Source organism: Athene noctua, chromosome 5, assembly GCF_965140245.1.
Source record: "Athene noctua chromosome 5, bAthNoc1.hap1.1, whole genome shotgun sequence".
Taxonomy (NCBI): Eukaryota; Metazoa; Chordata; class Aves; order Strigiformes; family Strigidae; genus Athene; species Athene noctua.
The window spans coordinates 34,005,814-34,027,978 of NC_134041.1; the positions used below are offsets into that span (position 1 = coordinate 34,005,814).

Genomic DNA, 22,165 nt, shown 5'->3' on the forward strand with positions numbered 1-22,165 from the left:
CCGGGCGTTCTAGTTCATGAGCCGCCAACAGATTTACAGGAGTTCCTTGAAGAGTCTCAGGCCAGACTTTCCCTCTCCTCCTTGCTTGCATCTGCTTTACCAGGAATCTGTGCTGTCTTTTTGAGAACTAGGTTTTTCAGTATCCTTTTCCATCCAACCTTTTCCCCCAGAGAAACTGTAAGAAATGCCTATGAACCAGTCCCTCTGTTAGGATTTGGTACTGACTCTGGAAAAGCTGGGAAGTTTTTTTCTCTTGAACAGTGTGCACGTACTTGAATAACAGGTTATTCCTTTGCATGTCTTTATTTTTAATTGACGCTTAGATGATTGAGGGTTTACATTTTTAATACCACATATAAAGAGGCAAAGCCTGTTTTTTCCTCTAAAGGGTAAAAGGGATTGGTAACTGTAAAGAGTTTTTTAAGAAGTGTAATATTTGTGCTTTCTAGCCTGGCTTCATGGACTCAGTTCCACTTTTATTTTTACTGGGACAACTGGAAGCTGTACCACTGCAACATCACCACAAATACATGAAAGTGAGGAAAACAAGATATAAATGCCAAAGCCCATAAAGTGTTTGTTGGCTGGGGGGGGTGGCGGGGGGGAGTGATATTTTTGATGCTCCATATTTGTACAGCTGCCTGCTTAGCAGTGAGAATGTGTAGCGAGCATGACACCAGTCAAACAGAAGAGCACTAACATATTCGTAATGCTGACATTACATGCTCCTGTATCTCTAACCACTCCTTTCACAGGAATGTAGGATCCTGAAGAATTTTTCCTCCTTGAGGGCCATCATTTCAGCACTGCAATCCAACTCCATCTATCGGCTGAAGAAGACCTGGGTGTGTGTTTCAAAGTAAGCATCCCCCTCTGCCCCTGTGGCTAGCCCCAAACAAAGACAAAAAGCTCCGTGCTCTTTCTTTCCATCTTGTTCTTCTCGGTCTTCCTATTCTGCTCCTTCATGGACAAGTGTCCTCTTAGAAGATACTCTCATTCCTGTGAGGCTCAGACCCCTTTTTTTGGGTCTGTCTGCTGTGAGCTCTTCTTTCATATTGACGGGACCACCTGCCCTCAGGGGTACTGGGTCTCTTCTGTCCTTTATAGCGTATTGGATCTTCCACAACCTATTTTGAAGAACTATGGGACTACCTACTGACTCAGCACAAGCACACGGTTCTTGGAAGGTCAGCAAAAGGCCACCATGATGCTTGCCAGTTGTCTCCTCTACTGTGAAGTTGGAGGAGGTCAACGTTGCCACAAACCTTCACTAATCCTCTCTTGGTCCTGACATTTCCTTAAAACATATCCCCAAACTACAAAATCCAAGCCTGTATTGAAGATGGTATTTCTTACAGGGGAATACCTTTTTGTGCAACTGGCATATTTACTGCATGCCAGACAGACACCAGAAAGCTGTGTAGGAAAGATGGTGTTCTGCTCATTCAGTTGGTGACAAACAGATTTATGTTTTTTTCCTTTGTCTTTGATAAACAAAGAGAAACGTTGCTCTGCCACACAGCATACTTCTGCATTTCCACTAGGAGAGGTGGATCTTTCCTTCTGCCGCCCTGTGTTCCTGTTGCTGATCAGGATGTTGCCATCTTGTGTTTATAGTGTGGGGTAATAGAAAGGGGCTCACACAGTTACAAGCTTCTGGCTTTCCTGAGTGCGTGGCACAGGGCAAAAACGTAGGATACCTCTCACAGCTATTTTTCTGTTGCTTTGTATCCATTTACCCGCTTCCTTACAACAATCTGATACCCCTCAGTGTGACTGAAAGCCCTGCCCAGGATCGGCGTACCTGTGGCATTCCTTGTGCTGCTGTCAAATAAGGCTGGCGTTACCGGGGAGCACCAGGAGATCCCAGGAAAGTTCCTAGTTGATGTGCAGCATCTCACTGGATGCGTTTTGGTGGTGGTATCTTTTACATGCCCAACTGTTAACGATTCATGAGGAAAAAACCAGTAATCTGATCTGTATTAGAGTGCTTTCTGATAACCTAAAAGATTTAATCTTTTCCTATACAGGGACATGATGCTGATGTTCGAAGAGCTCTCTGATACCTTCTCAGACCACGACAATTATTTGACAAGCAGGCAGCTGCTGCTGAAGGTGAGAATTAGCTTGAGTTGCAAGGCTTGTGATCTCAATCAAAGCTGAGGTTAGCCCTTCTTCTAAGGAGCTGTCAAAGCTCGTCTCTCCCTGAACTACGGTAGGCAGTGCTTCAGGGAAGAGAGGTCTGTAAAACCTGTGCTTTTCTGCTGGGATGAGAGGTGATTTTGTTGTTCCTGAAAGCACCTACGCTCCTGTTAGCCTGCTGAGCTTGGATACCCACACAGAGCAGGGTGCAGCAGCACAGTTTCTGTGAGGGCTTGTTCACAGGACAGCAGGTCAGGAGCCTTGGAGCCCCCACTGCTGGAGTTCGACGTCTCTTGGGCAGGGTGATTGTCTGAACTGCTAGCTGGTGCACCCTCTGAGCAGACCTGGAAAGGCTCTGGTTTGCACTGGTGAGTGCAGAGCAGCTCCAAATGAGATTCTCAACTGGGCTGCACGGCTGTAGTGCTCTTGACTTCACTGGAACAATGCCACTCGGCTTCAGCTGAGGAATTAAACCAAGATGTTTATCTGACCATCCCATACCTTTCTTGGAACTGGAAAACAGGGCTGGGAATTTCGAAGGAACAGGCTTCCTGCTCTGTGTGTGGCCAGATGGACAACAAAGCAGGCTCTGTCTGAAGCAGTTTGACTTGAGCACTCTCCTGGGCGAACGCCAACAAGCTCTGGGTCTTGAGAGGGGTGAGGAAGAATAGCAGGGAAAGGTTATATTCTGTAGAAACTATGGAATGTTTGTGGCAGTTTTTTCTGTCTGCATGAAAATGTTTCTATAGACTGCCTCCTGACCAGTTGATTTTTTGGCAGTTCTATCCAGTCAGTCTGGCATTTGTACCTTACCCCCTTGCCTTGGTATTTGACACAGTGTTTTGCTCAGGAGTGATGGGTGAACACATTCAAACCTGTCAATCTCCTTTGTTTATCATCCATTTATCAACACCTGTAGCTAAATTTTAAAGCAGGTGAGATAATAATAGGCATAGAGGGAAAATGTGTATTCACAACAGCTTATTAACCTAAGTACTAAAAAGACACAACAGCAACTCAATCTGAGCCCAGACCTTCTGGCTCCTAGCAAATCACCCTCTCCAGCTGCCGTAAGGAGATCTGCAAAACATTTTGAAAGCAGTGAGAGGAGAAAAATTCCACAGAATAGCTAGAACCTCTCTCCTACTCCTCCTTTTGGACTGTTTTGTAACGATTGGAGGATGAATGTCCACTGAATCCCTAAAGTCTTTGTTTTCTTTCACTGTAAATAGTGTCTGTAGGGAAGCTGTCTTTGCCCTTGCCTATCCATCCTACAAATGTAAGTGTAAAGCAGACAAAATGGCACATGACAACAGGTTGTTTGGCACGGAGAGGGAGCGCTGTGTTCTCTCCTCCCCAAACAATGGCTCTGCTGCAAGCTGCAGTTTCAGGTTCTGTGCCTGCCCGCCGGCTGCTGTTAGAGGATCTCCAGTTTATCTTTCAGTATCTTGAAGACACTGAGACAACACTCGTTTTTCATTTGCTCTTGTTTTCCAGCCGAGGAAGGAAATACAGTTTGAGTTTGATCTGTTCCTTCACTGTGACTGAGAGAAGTAAACGTTGTGATGAAAGGATCTTTCCAAGTGCAGGCTGTTGTTTTGTGCCTCTTAAAAAGACTGATAATCATTCGTGCCCCACCTGTCCAACCACTGGAGACAGTAACAGTAACTCCCAGCATCCCGTAGGGATCCAGGGAAATAAAGGCTACAGATCTATTGTGAAATAGCTCCTCCATTCACAGGAGAGCTTGACTTGTGGAGATGAAAACCTATTACCTTGTTTTCCTGCGTGGTTTTGGATTAGTCAATAAGCTACAGAGGGTAGTTGCTGCATCTCTGTTGCGGCATGAGAAAAACAAGCAAGCATTACATAAGATAGAGATGTTTACTTGTAGCAGTCCTGATTAGGAAATTAAACAGAAATCCTGAGGTCGAGAGTGTCAGGATAGAGTTCAGAGAAGCATCTGGCCACCTGAAGGTGCATCTAAGCTTCTCTGATTTAAACTCCCAGGAGATTTTCAACAGCTCTTAGCTTTGACCAGAGTAGAGCCACTTTGCTGAAAAACTCCCTTCTAGTAATTTTGTGGGATTTTGTCCACAATTCCCAGTCAGTGTACAAGTCCCGGAAAATTAGCACATGTATGTACACGTGCATGTACCTATACAGCAAATATTTTTGCTTGCCCCATTGAATGTATTTGCAATTATTTTACACAAACATAGTTGCCAGCTTATCGCTTAGATCCTTTGTTAATTGCCTTTAATTCTCTTGTAACTCACAGGAAGGAACATCCAAATTTGCCAACCTGGACAGCAGTGTGAAAGAAAATGCGGAAAGCACACGGAGGCGGCTGCAACTTCAAAAAGATATGGTGCGTTTGGGGTCCTTTTCCTCCCCTTTTTGACCTGATAACGTGATTAACCCTGAGTGGTGAATGATATAAGAAGCAAAAACTAGAAAGGTATTTAACAAAGAGAGCGTGCAGTAGGTAAAGACCTTGAGAGTGCCGCTGTCAAGAAAAACAATCACATCAGTGCTATAGATTAGCTGATGCAAAGCGAGGGAAGCGAAAGGTTGAGACTGAATAGGCAGTCAGAGTGTTTGTTCCTGTGCAAAGCTGTATTTCACTTATGCTGTGGGTCGCAGTAAGCAGGTAATACTCTGTGTGCGTGTATATAAAGTGCAGATATATATAGATGATATCCCCCCCCTCCCCCCGCCCCATACATCTGTATATAAAGATGGTTCCAAAGCGGGATCCGTGCTGCACCCCGCTCAAGCCGTATGGCCTACGCTGAGCTGCCACGCTGTAACCGCTGTGGTTTTTAGCGCAGCCCAGCTGTCCTCCTACTCCAGTAACACCCGCCTGTGTACTGAAAGGCCGGAGGAAACGGATGTGCAAAGCTTCAGCATAGCCAGTGTGTTCAGAGATCTGATGCTGGGAGCGCTCCGAGATTTCAGGATTCGGTGGTTGTACGCGGGGGCCACGTCATGTTCCCTGGCACCAATCTTCCCCTGTCCCCTGCAAGGGGATAACTGGGTGGGCAGGTTTGCTGCTCCCGCTTGCATTTGCTTCACATCCCAACCAGCTGTTGGGGGTGGACCCTGAGACAAGGGTTTGGCCTCAGTTTCAGGTCTTCCAGAAGTTTACTAAATCTGTCACATAGAAGAGTAATAAAAGATGGGTGAATACAGACATGTGTTCTTCGTTTTCAACTGCCTTGTTTCTGTCCTACAAGAAATTAATTCTGTTAACTACTCTCGTTACCCTTTAGAGAGAAATACAGGGAAACTTTTTCATGTAGTAAGATACCTAATGTAAGTACTGGAATTCTTGTGATAAAAGAAAATTAGCTCTGGCAGAGCAGCAATTGCATTTACTTTGAAGCAAGCTCATGAAGCTTCTGACATGCCAGCTTGAAAATTGCACAGACTTTTACAGAGATTGCTTTGTAAAACGTGTCCAGTTTCCAGTCTGCTGGTGAAAATGCCTTTTGTCTCAAAGCTGGCAAAGATTTAAAAGGGCAGGCGGAGAGAAATCTGGGATAGGGAGGCAAAAGTGCTGAATGTGACTTTTTTGTCTATTTGTTTGACTGGAGAAAGTATGGATCCTTTGGATGGTAGAAACAAGCGTTTCCTTCACAAGTGTAGAAGCAGCCTGAATTCTACAACTGCTAGCAGCCTAGGAAGTTTAAAATGTGAATAATTACTCTCAAAATGAAAGGAATGGCTGAGGAAGATGGTCACTTCTTAGAGGAGGACAACTGTGACTTGATTTGACTGGACTGTCAGGTGGCATACACCATTAAGTAAAAATCCACTGGAATGAGGCAGAGAGAGAAACTGCTTCAACAGGCTAGCCGGGAGCATGCCCCGGCTCCTTCTCTTGTAGCAGGTAGCCGAGGGACCCTGTCCCTGCTGCTCGATGCTGCTTCCACAGGCGGGGTTTCCTGGTGACCCACTGTTAGAAACCAGGGTGTGGTGGCAGTGTGGTAATAGAAAACCACTTGGCAATATCTGTGAGAGCATCCCACTGTCATTCGAGTTTGATTTGAATTGTAGATTAGATACTGAGGAGGATGCCATGAAAGAAAAGATAAGACCACTGTTTGGTTAAGCAGACTGCTTTTATTTCATTCTCCTATACAGGCCTATTCTAGCATTCTGATTATTACCATTTCTCAATCATTTAATCCAACGTTGCTCTGATCATTTGCAGGCAGTAATGCAAGGCACGGTACCTTTTCTTGGTACCTTCCTCACTGATCTCATCATGCTTGACACAGCACTTCAGGACTATATCGAGGTAAATTAAGGCAATTTCTTGAATCCTAAATATCCTCCCTGCCTTCCCAGCACTGAGCGTGTCTGTTCCTGTATCTTCTACCGGGTTCTTCTGCAGCTCTTAAAAATGGAGGAATCTGTTTTCAAAAAAAAGGAAGCCAGATGCGGTTTTATCAGCAACAAGAATCTTGTGTGAATTGGAGTGCTGTTATCTGAAGGGACAAGCTTAGCGTTGTATTTTGTCTTGTTTTCTTAGGTTAGAAAATGTGAAGAAAGTAGGCTTTCCATTATTCTGTTTCATTTTTCTGAAAACAACGTTTTAGGCATGCAGATTTATGTGAATAATTGGTAAAATGCACACAATCACAAATTCAGCACTGCAGACTGATCACTGAAGAGCTTTGGTATTGACTCGGGTGTGTCTGGGCCCTAAAGTGATTGAAGACTTGTTTTTTTTTCGTTTCTCTTTAGCTGAACAAGCAGGGGGAACCAATTTAGCACAGGAAGGGAAAAAGGACTGCAAGAGGGTCTGGTTGTTTAACAGAGACTGAGGATGGGGCCAGTTTTCAAAGGTGTTTGAAACCATAAGTAGAGACACTGCAGCCTTTGTTGTGCTGGTGTTGGTATTTATGATAAGAATGGGCAAATACAGTTCTCCCTGGGCTGGCAGTGGTTGCTGGGGTTTTTAGTGGTGGTTTGTTTGGCGGAACTGCACAGAAGCAGGCCTGCGTAAGGTTGCTGTACATCCATTTTCTTTGGGGCAGTTTCCCTCCTGTCCGTGCTTTGTGTTTACTTGGTGTTTCTGAAACTCCCTGGGAACACTGCTAGAGTCACAGCACAGGCAAGAGCCAAGTTTGTTTCTGCCGTGCAAAATCCCACTAGCATTCTTCAGAGCGGATCTCAACACAGCTTTTATGAGCATTCTTGCATTGGGCTTTTTTTCTGGGGCAGATTGCCCTATAGGCCGTGAGGACAGCTGTCCCTTGGAGACTCAGATGTATGAGTGCTGTGGTTTATACCAGATCTGGAAACAGGTATTTGGAGAAGGTCCTTGCTCGGGGCACGTCTGCGCTTTACATTAGCCTTGCTACTTCATGCTGTTTGTGATTAAGTTCAACTAAGCTTGTGTTCTTCTATTCTGATCCCTGCTCTTTCCTTCCAACAGGGCGGCCTGATCAATTTTGAGAAGAGACGAAGGGTAAGTTGAATGTTCTGTGATTTTTAGTTTACTGATACCCTCTTCTAGAGCGTTCTCTTGGCGAGGCCGTTTGTCATTGCTCGGGCATATACAACAGCTGTGAATTTTAATGCAAGTTCACAAGGAAAGAATAGACCCCTGAAATGCTGCGAGCTTCTGCCAAACTGTGAACAAACTGCAGAACGAGAACCTACTTTTTAGATGTGTGCAGTAGGGGAAGAGGAGCTGCAGGCCACTTACTTCCGTGGGAATTACATGCGGGGCATGCCCATTCCCTCCCTTTGGTGTTCATGGGAATGTGACAGATGTGTATGACCTGTGTGTTGAAACAGAGCTGGTGGCATGAGACCTTTGCTTTCCAGAAGATACAGTTTGTAAATATCTTCCTTCTGCTGCGGTAAACTATTTGTAGGTGAAAGGCTGCAGATGAGACAGAGAAATAAAAGCTGTCAGTCTTTCTGTTCAGCCTGATCCTCGTTGGTCAGAGATGAGTAATGTTATGTAGGAGTTAAAGGTTCTGTCTGAATGAAGTCATGCCAAATCTCCATTCTGGGGTCTGAAAGCAGTCTTGGGAGTTGGCTGTGATGGAGCCATTTCCTCCCCTTAACTGCTCCCAGCTCTACAAACCACTTCTTGGACTTGCCTTGCATGTACAGCTGCATGGCTCAGGGTACTAATAACGGGATACGGGAGCTTCTGGTTGGTCATCGGTCCAGCTTCATACAAACCAGTGGCAAAGCCGCCCTCTGAACCAGGCCGAGTACTCAGCTGCATTCCTGCATCCCGATTCTATAACCTCCTCTAACACGAGGGGGTATTAAGAATTATTGTGGCAAAGCGTGTGTGCAGGTGGAGTTAGAGAAGAGCTGCACGTTCTAGTCACACGTGTTACGGGTAGCATTTCATGTTCCTCTGGTGCAAGTGTGAGTGCACAACGTGAAAAGCCGGGGACAATCAGACTCTCTGCTTTCGTCGCAGGCACCCCTAATTATTTACCCTCGCTTGCTGTCTGAGAACCACCTAAGCACAGGGCATGGTTTGTCTCTCACAGCTGGTCTGGCCCGAGCAGGGGTCAGCAGGTGGGGTAATCTGAAGACTTTATGACCCTTTGCTACCCTCGTTCCTAGAGGAACAACCAGCAGTGCTGCCGTTCGGTGGGTTTGCACTGGCATTGCACTTCAGTTAGTACTTGGGAAAAGCGCTGTGGTGAAGTGCGATTCCTTGTGTTTGTCTTCTGATTTGTGCTTCTCTGAAAATGTCACAATTCAGTAAACATTTTGGATGCTGGGGGGAAAAAAAAAAGACAAGACTTCGTTGTTTGAAAAACTGGTTCTGGAAATAGTCACTCGACTGAAACTGAACTTCAGGTCAAACGAAGTTTGTCCTGGATCTGTTGTTGCCTGTGTTTAGTATATGAATGAGTGAATTTGGGTTTGTGTTGTTTTTTAATTAGAATTCCCATTTGATTCTTTATTTTTTTTTAGGAATTTGAAGTAATTGCCGAAATTATGCACTTGCAGTCTGCATGTAACAGCTACTGCTTGACACCAGACCCAAAATTCCTCCAGTGGTGGAGCAGACAGGAGCATTTAACTGAGGAGGAGAGGTAGGTTCTCAGTCCAGCCGGCGAAGCAGGCTTTTCTTAGCCCACACCCCCCTGCAGGGAGGTTGTGTCAGCCTTGAGCTGTCCTCTTACAGGGACTTACATGTACTGCTGCTCCAGGAGGGTGGAAGTACCTCTGTCTTCTGCTAACCAGCTGTAGAAACCCTGTTAAACATTTAGCAGGGGTTTTTGGAGACTGGATTTTTTTTTTTTTTTTTTTTTGAGATTGGAAATGAGGCTTCTGACTTTGAAATCTGATAGTCTGTTGTGTCTGGGCTGTCTGTATGCCCAGAGGCACGCTCAGAGGCCGATCCTAGGGGAGGTCGAGATGCAGGCACTGAGCGTTGGGCTGGTGGATGCAGGCAGCAGGTAGCCAAGGCAACGCAGAGCTGGCTGAGCGCTCATCAGATAAACGTCTCCCGGGTGTTTGGGGTGGGTTTTGCAGCCCTGCTGAGTTCTGTGCTACGGTACATGCTGCTAGACCAACGCAAGGCAATTTATTTTCTGCACTCTAATATTTCCACTAGGTATCTGAATACCACTCTGCTGCACTAAGAGTGTAAGCATAGATACATACTGCATTGTACTGAGTCATAGTGAAAAAAAGTCAGCTTATCCAAGATTCACATGTTAAGTATTTTCTTGACTATTTTTTTTAAATAAAATGATGACTGTTATCCAAAAAAGCACTAATTTTTAAAATTGTTGTAAAGAAGTGAAATATCCCCTTCATCAGGGTAAAGTGTAGAGCGCGCTGTGTTCCTCTTTGTGGGGTTGCAACCTTTGGTGAAGTGGGAATAACTGAAGGCTTCTCAAATATCTTGAGTATTACTGCTTTGAGATACCTAACTAATCGTCTTGTCTGTCAAAATTAACCGGGTGCCCTCTGTTCTGCAGTTACAACCTTGCACGTGAGATTGAAGCAGCTGCTGACACTGGCACCCCATCGCCGAAACCTCGGAAAAGCGTGGTGAAGAGGTTGAGCCTGTGAGTACGATGGGGCAAAGGGTATCTGGTGTGTTAATATGAACCTGAATAAATCAAACAAGCAGTGCTTGTTTTACCCGCTGAAAAACCTGGCTGGGGATGCAGACCACTGCAGTACATTAAGGAGACACCATCAGCTAGAAATGCAGACTTCTGTCTGAAGCTGTCCTTGCTGCTGCTGTTGTTATAAGTAGTCATGAGGATTATTAATGATGAAAGAGATTAGAGACAAAAAAGCCTTCCTAAGGTGTCAGAAAAAGGAATCATTTTAGGGCTGGATTATAAATTCAATATCTATTGTGTAATGACTTCCCTGAATGCAGAGGCAAAACAGAGTAGATGAGGATAAAGTCTGGCCTATTATTAGTCTAATTTGCTCACACTTGCAAAAATTCCTTGCAGGATTTTAATTTGAAAATTAAGGTTAGCAAAAGGGCATTTGATAATAGAAACAATCTGCCCAGCTGCCTTCAGGTTAGAGAAGGAAAATAATCATGGGGACATGGTTCAATTGAGTTTAATACTGCAAAGGTTCAAGCAGGAGGTGGTGGAGAACAGGGGCATGCAGCTAAGCAGACACAGGAAAGAACAGACTAGCAGGAATTCATGGCAAGCTGCAGGAAATGAAAGCAGAGATCAAGGGCGGAAGTAAAACTAACTTAAAGGTGAGAAATTTGAACCTGATGCGAGAGGAGATACGAAAGGACTCCCGCATACCAGTGGCATGATCAAGATGAGGTGGGGAGATGATGAATTTAAGAGCACTATCAGCTCCTAACTGTCCTTTCCTGCTCGGTTCTTGTGGCCAGTTTCCTCAGAACAGGCAGTAGCCATTTCACTTCACATCAGCACTACTGCAGGCTAGGGTCTGAAAGAAGAATGAATGGATGTTTTCAATCTAGAGTTTTGAGTTCTGATAAGCAAGAAAAAAAAGTCCAGGCAGCTGTTTGGAAGGTGTTTCAATTAGTCCGTCTGAGTTCCATTTTGCGTAGTCCATCTGGCTGTGAGAACGTGAGCTTTGAAGATGACAGTGCCTGAGCTCTCGGTGGCCTGTCATGGGTGTCTCCCTCGGCACGTGCCTAAGCTGCGCGTAAGAACTGTCGCTGCGGAGCACAGGCTTTATTCTCTTGTTTCTGACGGCGTTTCAGTGCTGCAGTATTGTCATTTACTGCATGGAGTTTGTTTGCACTGTGCAGCCTTTGTCTAAAGAATTGTTTCATCTGCACTCTGAATGTATTTTGCAAATTAATACTGTAGAAAAGACTGGCATAATTCACCCCGGCAACAGGGGGTGACACCTCTTTAAATTGTTTTAAATCGTTAACTGCATGCCGACAGAGCATCTAATTCACCTGGCTTCTTTACTTTATGTCTTGTACAAGTTTGTTTCCTTTGACACTCCTTTAAATTTACTTGACCTGCATTTAGAAATGAGTCTTGGAGAGGGAGAGCCTATAATTTACACTTTCTCCTGATCTTCTCGTTGTGTACATCTCCATTCAGACTCTTAGAGAGAAACTGGTATCCGTGGCACCTTTACTGAGGGAAAGAATTTGCAGCGGGGAGGAATTGGCCTTTGGCAGACCTTTGCCTGGTGTTTGGCCACGTGTTACCTTTCTTGCACTCATGGCGACTGAGCAGGTCTTGTGTCAGTGGGACCCGGGTGTGACAGCAGTGTGCAGGACCGCGTAAGGTGCAGCCAGCTGCCATGCCTCTAACTCGCCCCTCCTCATCCCTTGGGTTGTAAACACATCAGGTTTACAAGCTGTCATTTCCTAGCAAGTGAGGCTGAAAATTCAGCAGACCGAAGAGTCTTGTTTGTGGTACTTGGGCATTAGCTCAGCTTTTGGCCTTGCAGCTGGTGGGTATGCCAGGTCAAGAAGGTATTGTGTTAGGGTGTAACAGACTCTCTTGACAAACCGTATGAACAGCATAGAGGAAATGGAAACAACAGGCCACTCAAGACAGGAAAGCAAAACAATGAAACAGTGCATAAGAACTTTGAGCCAAGTGACCGCCTTGCTCAGGCCAGCTCTGTTCTGCTTTCACTTACTGGCTTTTATGCTTTCTTTTCTATACTAGACTGTTTTAGGCAACTCGACATCAAAGGCCTGCTGCTGGAGCTGATCTATTAAGTTCAAACAAGCTGTGGCTAGCCTTTCCACTCTATTTTTTGGCAATTCCTCCTAAAGTGTCCACTCTCTCCACAATGATAACATGGTCTCATGTTCTGAATGAATTTTTTCTTTTCTGGCATTTTGTTACTTATCTTAGTGACAGCAGCAACTACTGGTTTTTCTTTTTCTGCTAGTAAAACACCTTTTACAGCAGAGGCAATCATAGCTGCTTGGGCATTCTGTTCTGCCCTGGAAGCACGTAGTAGCATTTCATCAACAGGAGCTCCATTTAGTAAACCTGCTAGTATAGTCCTTGTTCTGGTATTGGCATTTTCAAAAGCTAACAACCGAAACATAGTCTTTCATTTCATCAGGTAAGTCCGCTTGATCTTTCATAGCTTGAGATAGTCGATCAATACAGGCACTGTATATGGTTCTGTAAGTCCTTGTCGAACAGCCGCAAATGGAGCTGTTTTTTTTCCCTTCAGGTATCTGCAGAAGAACCCGGTGGGCTAGCTGTTGTGACATTTGGTGAAAAATTGGAGGGAAAGTCACCTGTACGGCCGTGCTGGCATATGCGCCCTGACTCTACAGATACAGTACAGATACCTACAGTCCCAGCATAAAATGGATCGTTCTGATCACGTTGATGCTTATTTAGTTCAGTAATTACAAGTTGATTCCATGTTCTTTCCCAAATTAAATGTTGAGAAGGAGTCAATAAAAGTGAAGCAATGTTCTGAGAATCAGCAGGTACCATCAAATCCGCTGTAATTATATATTTTATAATGTTCTTTGCTGCTCCTGATTTTAATCCATAAGTGGTTACTGTTTGTTTTGCTTGCTGTAAAATTTTCCAATCACGTGGTTCCCACTTCCCGACTCCCCCTTCAGTGACCACGGGGCAGGCTAAAGATCCAACTGTCTGCCAGTCTCCTTCTAAAATAGCATCTCGGACTACTCCAGTCCATCGTCGCTGCACAGGATCAGTGTCGGAGGTTGGATAGGATGGAGGTCGTTGTATAGTCGGAGCTGTATTTGTTGTGGTTGGTGGTGGTGGCAGTGGTGGTGGTGGTGCAGAAGGAAGTGCAGGGCCTGAGTTGGAGTGCCACCAAGTGGTAGATTTTAGAGTCCTTTTTTGTGTCAATACAGGGATGTAGCTCCTCCAGCTTTTTCATTAGTTGATGTAACAGTTGGTCATTTTCTAAATCGCCTGCAGCAGGAACTGTTGGAGGCGTGTTACTGCCAGAGTTGTTGGATGATGACCAAGAAGAGGAGGAGGAGTGTGAAACTGGAAGGGACGAATATAATCGTGGGCGGCAACTAGATCCGCTTTGCTCCGCCTCTTCTTTTGTAATTTCCCTCATCTGAGGGGCAATCTCTTTCACTTCCGCTTTACTCTCAGTTGAAACTGAAACTTTGCTGCTTGTACCACCCCCTCCTGCACGAGCCGCAACTTCTGCTGCGGATGCAGCGACGGAACCCGACGTACCACGAACAGGCAGCTTAGTGACATCGAGACCAAAAAATTTCGCTACCGGACGACGTGGGGTGGTTGCTTTATTTACTTCTGCTTTATCTGGTTGTACCGCCTCTATTGCTGCAGCGGCCACCTTCCGCTCAGCTTCCATCTCTTGTAAAGCATTAATCACTTCCCGCCACACCGATCCAAGTTCCTTTGCTTTTTTTCCTGCTTTTCCACCCTCTATAGTAAAATTCCACAGTAAATCTCCTACAGCCCTCCATTGAGAGGGATTAAATAACATAGAGGCGCTGAGGCAAAGCTGTGGCTCCTGCGCCCATTGCACCAAGTCTTTTAGCTTGGACTGGCTCACATCACTACCTCTCTTAGAGAGTATACTTGTGAGGAGCCATATCGCTGCTTCCACTTCTTGTGCCATAGCAGCTTACCTTCGCAGAGGACAGCCTGCAGAACCGTCTCCTAACTCCAGAAGTGCGTCTATGTGCCGGCTTCTGTGTTTCTCTGCGCCGTTTCTATCCGAAGTTCTCCGTTCATCGCCACGTCTCGGTCGATGTGTTAAGAATAACGAGGTCCCTGTTCGGGCGCCATCTGCCGATGGATAGAGCCCGGATATCAAGAATAATACCAACGTGGTTTGCAAGCTCGATCCAATTTTATTAAGTACAGAGCATCTTACATACTGTTAGAGAGTGACTATGCGAAGGCAAACAAACTGTGATTGGTTCTGTGCTACTGTCCACACGATATTATTCATATTTCATTGGTACAACGTAAGAAGCACACGCGAGAGGCGTGAGCCGTGGACCTACTACTTGAGGTTTCAACGTCACGCCTTATCTCTAGTTAAAAGAATTTGCTGAACAATAGCTCTCTATGCAGTGGCAAGTCAGAGAGGAATGCTGAACAGCAGTTCTTTCTACAGAGGCAAACAGCAGAGAATTGTTCATTTCAGTATCAAGGACCATGTGACTGTTATCTTCCAACAACTTCTCCACAACAGTACAGACTGGAATTTTTGGGGGGGTTGTTTTGCACGTGAGCCGAGGAAGGTGACAGCCTCACCTAGAGGGGAAAACAGGACTGCAACGTTTGTCTTAAGAACACCGCACAAGCCAACTCTCTTTGCGAGAAAACATTTTCCTTTGTGCCAGTATTACACAGAAGAAGGTCTGAATTTATTTTTATAAAACGGGAGAAGAAAAGTTTCAATGCAGTTCTGCCTGAACCGAGGAGGAGGTCCCAGCCGCCTCCAGCTGACTGACGGGAACACTGGTTTGCGGGAGGTGTGGGTGAGCCAAGTGCCACAAGCAGTTGCTGCCTTCAGGAGGGATTTACATTCATGAAAAAGCAGGGCGGGTGCATCCCCAAAACACTCATCCCTGGAGACAGTAGAAACTGCAAGTGGGTCTGTTGCTTTCACACAGCTGGCAAACTTCTTTTTGCGCTTGTTCCATGCCAGAAAATTACCTATTTGGGGTTTTTTTTCCAAAGACCTTTGAAAGAATGGACTGCACTTGCTTTGGGATGAATGTCATGGTTTGTCCATGAACAAGGCAAAGAACCACTCCTTGTCTGGATTTAGGTCTGGTCTTAATGCCGCTACAGGGCGTTTTTTCTTTCACTTTGCTAACCCGTTGTACAGAAATCGATGCCTTTTGCCTGTACTCTGGAAGGACCGATGTACCTCTTTGTAACGTGCAATCACTCTTCAAGAGCAAAACTTTTAACTCACGTTTTCCTTCATGAGGGGCAACTACATGACCTTTTATTTTAAAAGTGGGTATTGAGAGGAGATAACCGGGTCTTAAACATTACCCCAACCACCCAGAGATTTTGATACACTCGTAGCATTATTATGGGTCATCTACAGGCAGCTCCCTTGCTCTTGATGTATGTCTGTTAAATGAGTTTCCTGAATGGTACATCCTTTCAGCTGCAATAAAGAATTCAGCTGGAATGTTATCATCTGTTCTCTGTGAAACTTTAAAGAACATATTTCTTGAGTCTCTTACCAGAATACAGCCTTCCTTGAAAGGATAGTTAGGAGTTTTATTTTTAAAAGCCATAAATGAGACATTGGATTGTAAGCAGCTCTTACTGAATAGGCTGTCTTGGAGATACATTAGTCTGAGTTAAAACAAACTCAAATACTTAATGATACACATGCCTGGGTCTTTTTTTTCCCCACCGGTTCTGTAGCAGAGATTTTCAAAACTGTGCGCAATTAGCGATAAACTCATGACGCAGTGTTTGCTTTACTATGTTCTGTGTGAAGTTTTATCACCTCTGTTGACAAGTAGCACCATGTAGGTCCTAGTCTGAATAGTTTAAGGACTCCCACTGTTTCCCTGTTAGGAGGGTGAAGGAAGCGAGTTTGTAACTGAGCCTTAAACTTTGCCCAGAGTTAGGATAAGATTACCACAGAAGAAGTTCAGTTTTCTTTGCGTTTCAGTGTAAGCGTGCACTGATGTCTGTGCAGTACCATTTGCAAAGCACAGCACTGCTCACTCAGAGGGGGTATGTCTGTACTAAGCTGAAAGGTGAATGTTCTTGATTTTAAAATTACAAAAATGTTGTATATGAAAAAGATTTTTTTAATTGCTTACCTGTAATCTTTATACAATAAGTATATAAACTTTTTTTCCACTAATATTTGCCTGGAGTGAATCTGTTTTCTTAAGACTTTATTACTGCATGTCAGTTGTGGGGTTTTTTCCTACCTCACACCACTTCCCTCACTGTCACTCTTTCCAACTTCATCACTTTTACTGTTTTAACTGTTCTCAACTTCTTCCAGCTCCCACAACCCATCTCCCCTGCCACCCAGAGAACTTGAAATGCCATATTTTAGCCGTAACCCTTCAGCTACAACCTTCCTATACCTTTTTTTACTCTGCAATCGTGCATTTTCTTTTGAATTCCTAAAAGTTTCTATGAGGACGGCTTCTGTGTTTCTTCCGCACAGTGGCTGGAAGGGCTGTCCAAGTAAAGCAGTCTCTCACCCACGTTACCCACGGAGGGGCAGCAGCTCACCACGAGCCATACGTAGTCCAGTCACACATTGCAGGAGTGCAGCGAGCTTGCTGAGAGCTCCAGGGCAAAGCAAAAGCGATCCCGGTGCATCAGTCACGCACGCCAACCCGAGCCTGGCGCCTCAGTTTGCGCAGGCAGGGCCAGCGGACAGGGCGCAGTCCATCTCCTGGGTCTGGAACTTATCCGAGCCAGTTTCATCTTATCGTCCTCCCCGAGTAGACTGAACCATGGCCTCCACTCGCGTCAAAACCACCACCAGAAAGAACGTGGCGACCCAGACGGAGCTGCCACGCAAACACGCAGCGGTGCAGGTCCCGGGCTGCAGGGAGTGCCTGAGCCTGTCAGTCCTGCCGGAGGGCTTCATACAAACCAGTGGCAAAGCTGCCCTCTGAACCCGGCCGAGTACGCAGCTCCATTCCTGCATCCTGATTCTATAACCTCCTCTAACACGAGGGGGTATTAAGAATTATTGTGGCAAAGCGTGTGTGCAGGTGGAGTTCTATCCCAGAGTCAAAGAAAGGTAAACGACCAACAACACTGCAAATAACAAATAAAGCACAGTCCTAACCAAGCACATGATAAAGGCAACAGTAATAACAACACTATCAATTAACAGTTTTTAAGCAGACATATTCAAACAAAATGTGTCCCGGGCCGGGCCGAGGGATGTGCTTCCAGCCTTTGGGAACTGGGGGGAGAAGGTGGTTGTTCACACGAACAGGTACAACTGCAAGACGGTTTACACGGACGCTTACAGGATGACCACATACATACCACACGGGAAAAATACAGCAAGAGCTAACAGAGCACCTGCCACACAATTAAGTGTCAACAGGGTATATATTCCGGTGGCTGTTGTGGCTGAAGATGGCACTCTGACTCGCCGGGGCGGGGGGGGCGCGGGTTGTCTGCCTACGCAGCAGGAAAATGAAATTCCACACCCCCAGCCTAGCGTGCAGGCGTGGTTTAGGCCTTGGTACTTCCACCTCGCCTTCATGGGTCCAGTAATGACCTTTTAAAGTGCAGGCCCCATTAGCAAAGGGACCTTCCCTCGGAACCAAGGGAGAGGAGAATGGTCACCCAAAGCAATTTTTGCAATGATAGACAACGCATCCTAAAAACGTTAGTAAGGCAACGAACATCGGCACTGCACAAAAATTTAGATTTACATAAGGATCCCTCCTCATGACTCAGGGCATCTGTCTCCAGGAGCGCTGACCTGCAGGAAAAAGGAAGGAAAAGCTTCTTGGTTCGTTTTGTGAACCGGGAGTGGGTTATAATTAGAAAGATGGGGCAATCCACCTTGTATTAATTTTGTGCTCCTTTCCATGAGCATCTTTGGCTTTCCAGGTATACTTGTTTATTGGTGTATCCAATACCAACGATACCGCTCCCACTGTTGGCAGTTCAACTAAGACAGGTTGTCTGGGAGAAATGAGATGGATTTCTGGGGTGCTTGGCTTTCAACTCCTACACCTAAATCTCTTAATTGTTGCAACTAACTTAGTTGCAGCTGGAATCTGCATGGGAGGTATTTTTACTTTGCCGCCCGTAACAGGTCCAGCACTAATAGAGTTTAACTCCGAATTGATACTGACTATCAGAAAGATTTAACGTCAGTCTTTCTGCACAGGTTGCCCTAGAGTTTGGCCATTAATTCATTTGTACTGCTCATGTACAAGTCACGTACATGTACTGATTCACTTCCCTTGCCTCGTGCAAAGGGCACAAGTCGGAAAGCAGTGCTCAATCCTCTTTCACCCCCCAGGAACCAGTGATCCACTGGCCCATAACACACCCCTCAGAGAGCAACCCAAATCTGCTCCGAGTGGGGGCTCGGGTGACAGCACAGACTCGGCCAGTGTTCCATCATGCGAGTTTAATCACCCTGAGCCTGAAGACGCCTGCATCGCTCCCGTAGGAACCGCTGATGCGTCTCAGAAAAAGGTGCAGTCTGTGCCTTGTTGCCAGAAGAAGTAGCCTGAGAGAGACTGTCGACACTGCCAGCAGGGCCCAAGCCTGCTTGTCGTGTCGAGAGCATTGCTTTTAGAGGAATGGAGAGACTCTAGATATAAATGTGTAAAAATGAAAGCAACCCAGTCAGGATTTTTGCACAGTTCCCTCTGTGTTGCTGAGATACAAGGCAGACTGAAGCTCTCCTTCCCTGAAACCAGATTTTCTTGTGGTGCCTGTTAGTGGAATTGCACGAGGTTAATTTTTCTTTCAGTCCCTCGTTGTGCTTTTTGAGAGGGATGGGGCAGGCTAGCGGGCAGCATTTCTACCTGTGGGAAGTGGGGTGAGGAGCACGTGGCAGCATGACGTTAGCAGTGACACGGACAAGAGGATTTGTGAGCGCCCCCCAACCAAAACCCACTGAAATGGGAGATGGGATCAGCTGAAGAGGAGTAAGCTCAACAGCTAGACATTTCCTCCTCCAATACCTCAGGTCTGATGAATTATTCTGCTGTTAGCAGCCTGCTGTTGTGTCCATCATTCTCAGTCAGCTGCGGCTGTTAAAGGGAGTTTGACTTCTGCGGCGGGCGGAGGAAGCAAGCAGCCGATTCAACGTGAATGATAGAGCAAGCTTCAACTTTATTGAAAGAAATCACACCTTATATAAGCACTCTACAATAATCACGCATACTACTCACAAATCTATTGGAGACATGTAAAACATTATCATATCCCAGCCCCCTGCAGCACTTCAGGCATGTCACAACACCTTCCTTCTTCTGGCCTGCCCTCTTTCCCATCACACTCAAGGCCATTGTGTACCTCAGTTTCTCTCTTGGTTAACGTAACAGTCCTTTGTAAGCATAACTGTACCCTGGGTTTTTTCCTTTGTTTACCTCAGATGGCTGCAATCAGCTCCTGCAGAGACCCGTGGCCTTGCTCTCTGCAAGCCGTTCTCCAACAATTCCCCCTTTTTCTTTTTGTGCAGGCTGCACAAGCATAAATTTACTAATATTTCTCATTATACAACTATATGCTATTTTAATAATTACTACAATCAATAATACTATTCCTAATCACCGCAATAAACTGTTAAAGGTACCCTATTAAGTACAAAGCATCCCATATTACCTATGTTCAAGGGATATGACTAAATACTAGAAAATAAACAGTGAGGAAAATATGGAATAGCACACTTAATTAATAGAAGTACTAACATTCAGATCCGCAATTGCTAGGGAACCCTGGATACAGCGAGAATTTAGAATGCCCTTCCTCACAAACTGGAAACCCTACGTGATGCGTCCATCCGTAGGTGAGGCATCCAAAGTCGCTGCAAGCAGGTCCAGCCTTCAAAGCAACAAGCCAAAATAACTGGCAACTTTCTTTGAGCGGAAACATCTGATTTCATCCTCCTGTTGGGTTCCACCTGGAGCCTGGCCAGTACTCCAGGGGGAAAACCAAGGGAGTTTCTAAATAAGGTTAAACACTTGAGCTCTTAATTCTCAATGTTACTAAACACAGAAAGTGGAATACACATATTCTTGCGGTATCTTATCCTTATTAATAACTACATTTTCTCTAAACTACATTTTGCACAAGCGACTAGTAAGCTTATATATTTCATTAAGGAGTTACAATTACTGTTAGCATTTTCTCTTAAAAGAATTGGCAACTGTAGTGTAGTTTGTCCTGTTGCAGTAGCAAACATTACTCAGACATTCTGCTTGAACGATCAGTCGAAGAGACCGCAAACTGTCCGCACAGGGGCACTCACAGCACCCACAGCTGGATCCCGAGTGCTGGCTGCCTCTCACGCCTCAGCTGTGGTTGCACACACCTTGCTGGTGACCATTGGAGACTAAGACCTGTGGAGACGCAAGCATAACTTCTTCCCCAGGTTATTAAAGAAAATGGTCCTTCCCAGTTACCCCTTACTAGGTTTTTGTTAACACTTGAGCTTTGCTTTGGACTTCTTGTTGATCTGGTATCTGTGATGAGAAATGACACAATATTGGTGACACCTGTAACACAGGGGAAATGTTTAAAATGTTCATGACATATAATGCCTTATTTAGCCTTTTGTGAGGTGTAGATTGGTATCTTGCGTCTTGCCCCTTTGTTGTTATTGTTGTTGCAATAGACGCTTTAGCTTGCTAGATGTATGCTTCACAGTGGCCTGACCAGCCGGTGAATGGGGAATGCAGGTCAGACGCTTGACTCCCCACTGTATGACAGGATGCAAACAGTGCTCCAGGAAAGGTATTAACAGACACCTGTACATATTTTAGTATCTGAAATGCACCTAAGTGAGTGACAACAGATTGCTATAATTCTGAGGAGGTGAGTCCCCAAGAGTCAACACCACTTCCCTGTTGAAGAGACGGAGTCTTTCTGGTATTCAGGGCAAGTTGCAGTGATGTCTTTAGCCTGATGCCTTGATAAAGAAACCTGGTTTTGTATTGCTCTGGCATTCTGGTGGAAAAAATGCATGCGTTTTACAGCAGAGCAAATGGTTGACCGGGAGCCAAGATCTCTCCCCCCTTTTGTTTTTGCAACAGCACTTTCAAGATCTGGCGTGCTCTTTCTACGATGGTTTGTCCTGTGGGGGAATGCAGTACACTTGCGATGCTTGTTAGCTATACGGTGAAGATCTTGTTTTGCTTTCTCTGTAAGTACTTTGGGTGATGTCAGTGAAGGATCTTTTCACAAAATATCAAATAAGCTATGCAGATCATCATGAGTTAGGCCCACGACGGCTGTATCTAATTTATGGTTCCTAACAGTGACTGTAAATCTTTTAAAGTCTTAATAACAGTTTTAAGTTGTTGCAGGACAATACACACAGGTGATTCGGTTTACAAGGTTAGTGTCAGGGTGGGTTTCAGGGTGGGTTGTGCTACAGTGGTGATTAAGACAAACTTGATCCAATTTGAGTTCCTCGTTGAGTCATACAGTTATGACCCCAAAATGCAATAGGGGTTTTCCAATATAAATGGATGGATATTTGCTACCCAATTTTCTGGGCCTCTTACATGAATGAGATCCTTGCTTTAAATTGTTACAGCATGACCACCAACCCTGAAAAGCATTTGAGTTACCGGAGCTAACAGCCAATCTGCTCACAGATATTATGGTTAACATCTGCACCAGTATCTAAAACGCCTGTCAGCTCGACAGATTTTTCAGCTTTAACGAGAGTACATTTTACCAGAAGTGAACCTTGTGTTACTGTTTTAGTCAAAAAAAATTTAAGGGGTACCTGCTGATCCAAATCCCGAGTAATTGCAGCTTCTTTAACAAGCTGAGCAATTTTTTACTTTTTTGTTACTGAACATAGGGGTACAGACCATAATTTTGATTTT

The 22,165-nt window shown here is 45.1% G+C and overlaps 1 protein-coding gene across 1 annotated transcript in view; it reads left to right on the top strand.

Moving 5' to 3' along the window:
- Positions 1-18,827, top strand: part of LOC141961097 (ral guanine nucleotide dissociation stimulator-like 1) — a 52,553-nt gene extending 33,726 nt beyond the window's left edge. The window contains exons 8-16 of the mRNA XM_074907651.1: positions 756-859; positions 2,031-2,115; positions 4,424-4,513; positions 6,362-6,448; positions 7,592-7,624; positions 9,109-9,230; positions 10,125-10,214; positions 10,731-10,745; positions 18,623-18,827. Coding sequence (XP_074763752.1) covers positions 756-859; positions 2,031-2,115; positions 4,424-4,513; positions 6,362-6,448; positions 7,592-7,624; positions 9,109-9,230; positions 10,125-10,214; positions 10,731-10,745; positions 18,623-18,827 — 831 coding nt within the window. The remainder of the gene's footprint in view (positions 1-755; positions 860-2,030; positions 2,116-4,423; positions 4,514-6,361; positions 6,449-7,591; positions 7,625-9,108; positions 9,231-10,124; positions 10,215-10,730; positions 10,746-18,622) is intronic.
- Positions 18,828-22,165: the final 3,338 nt, after the last annotated feature.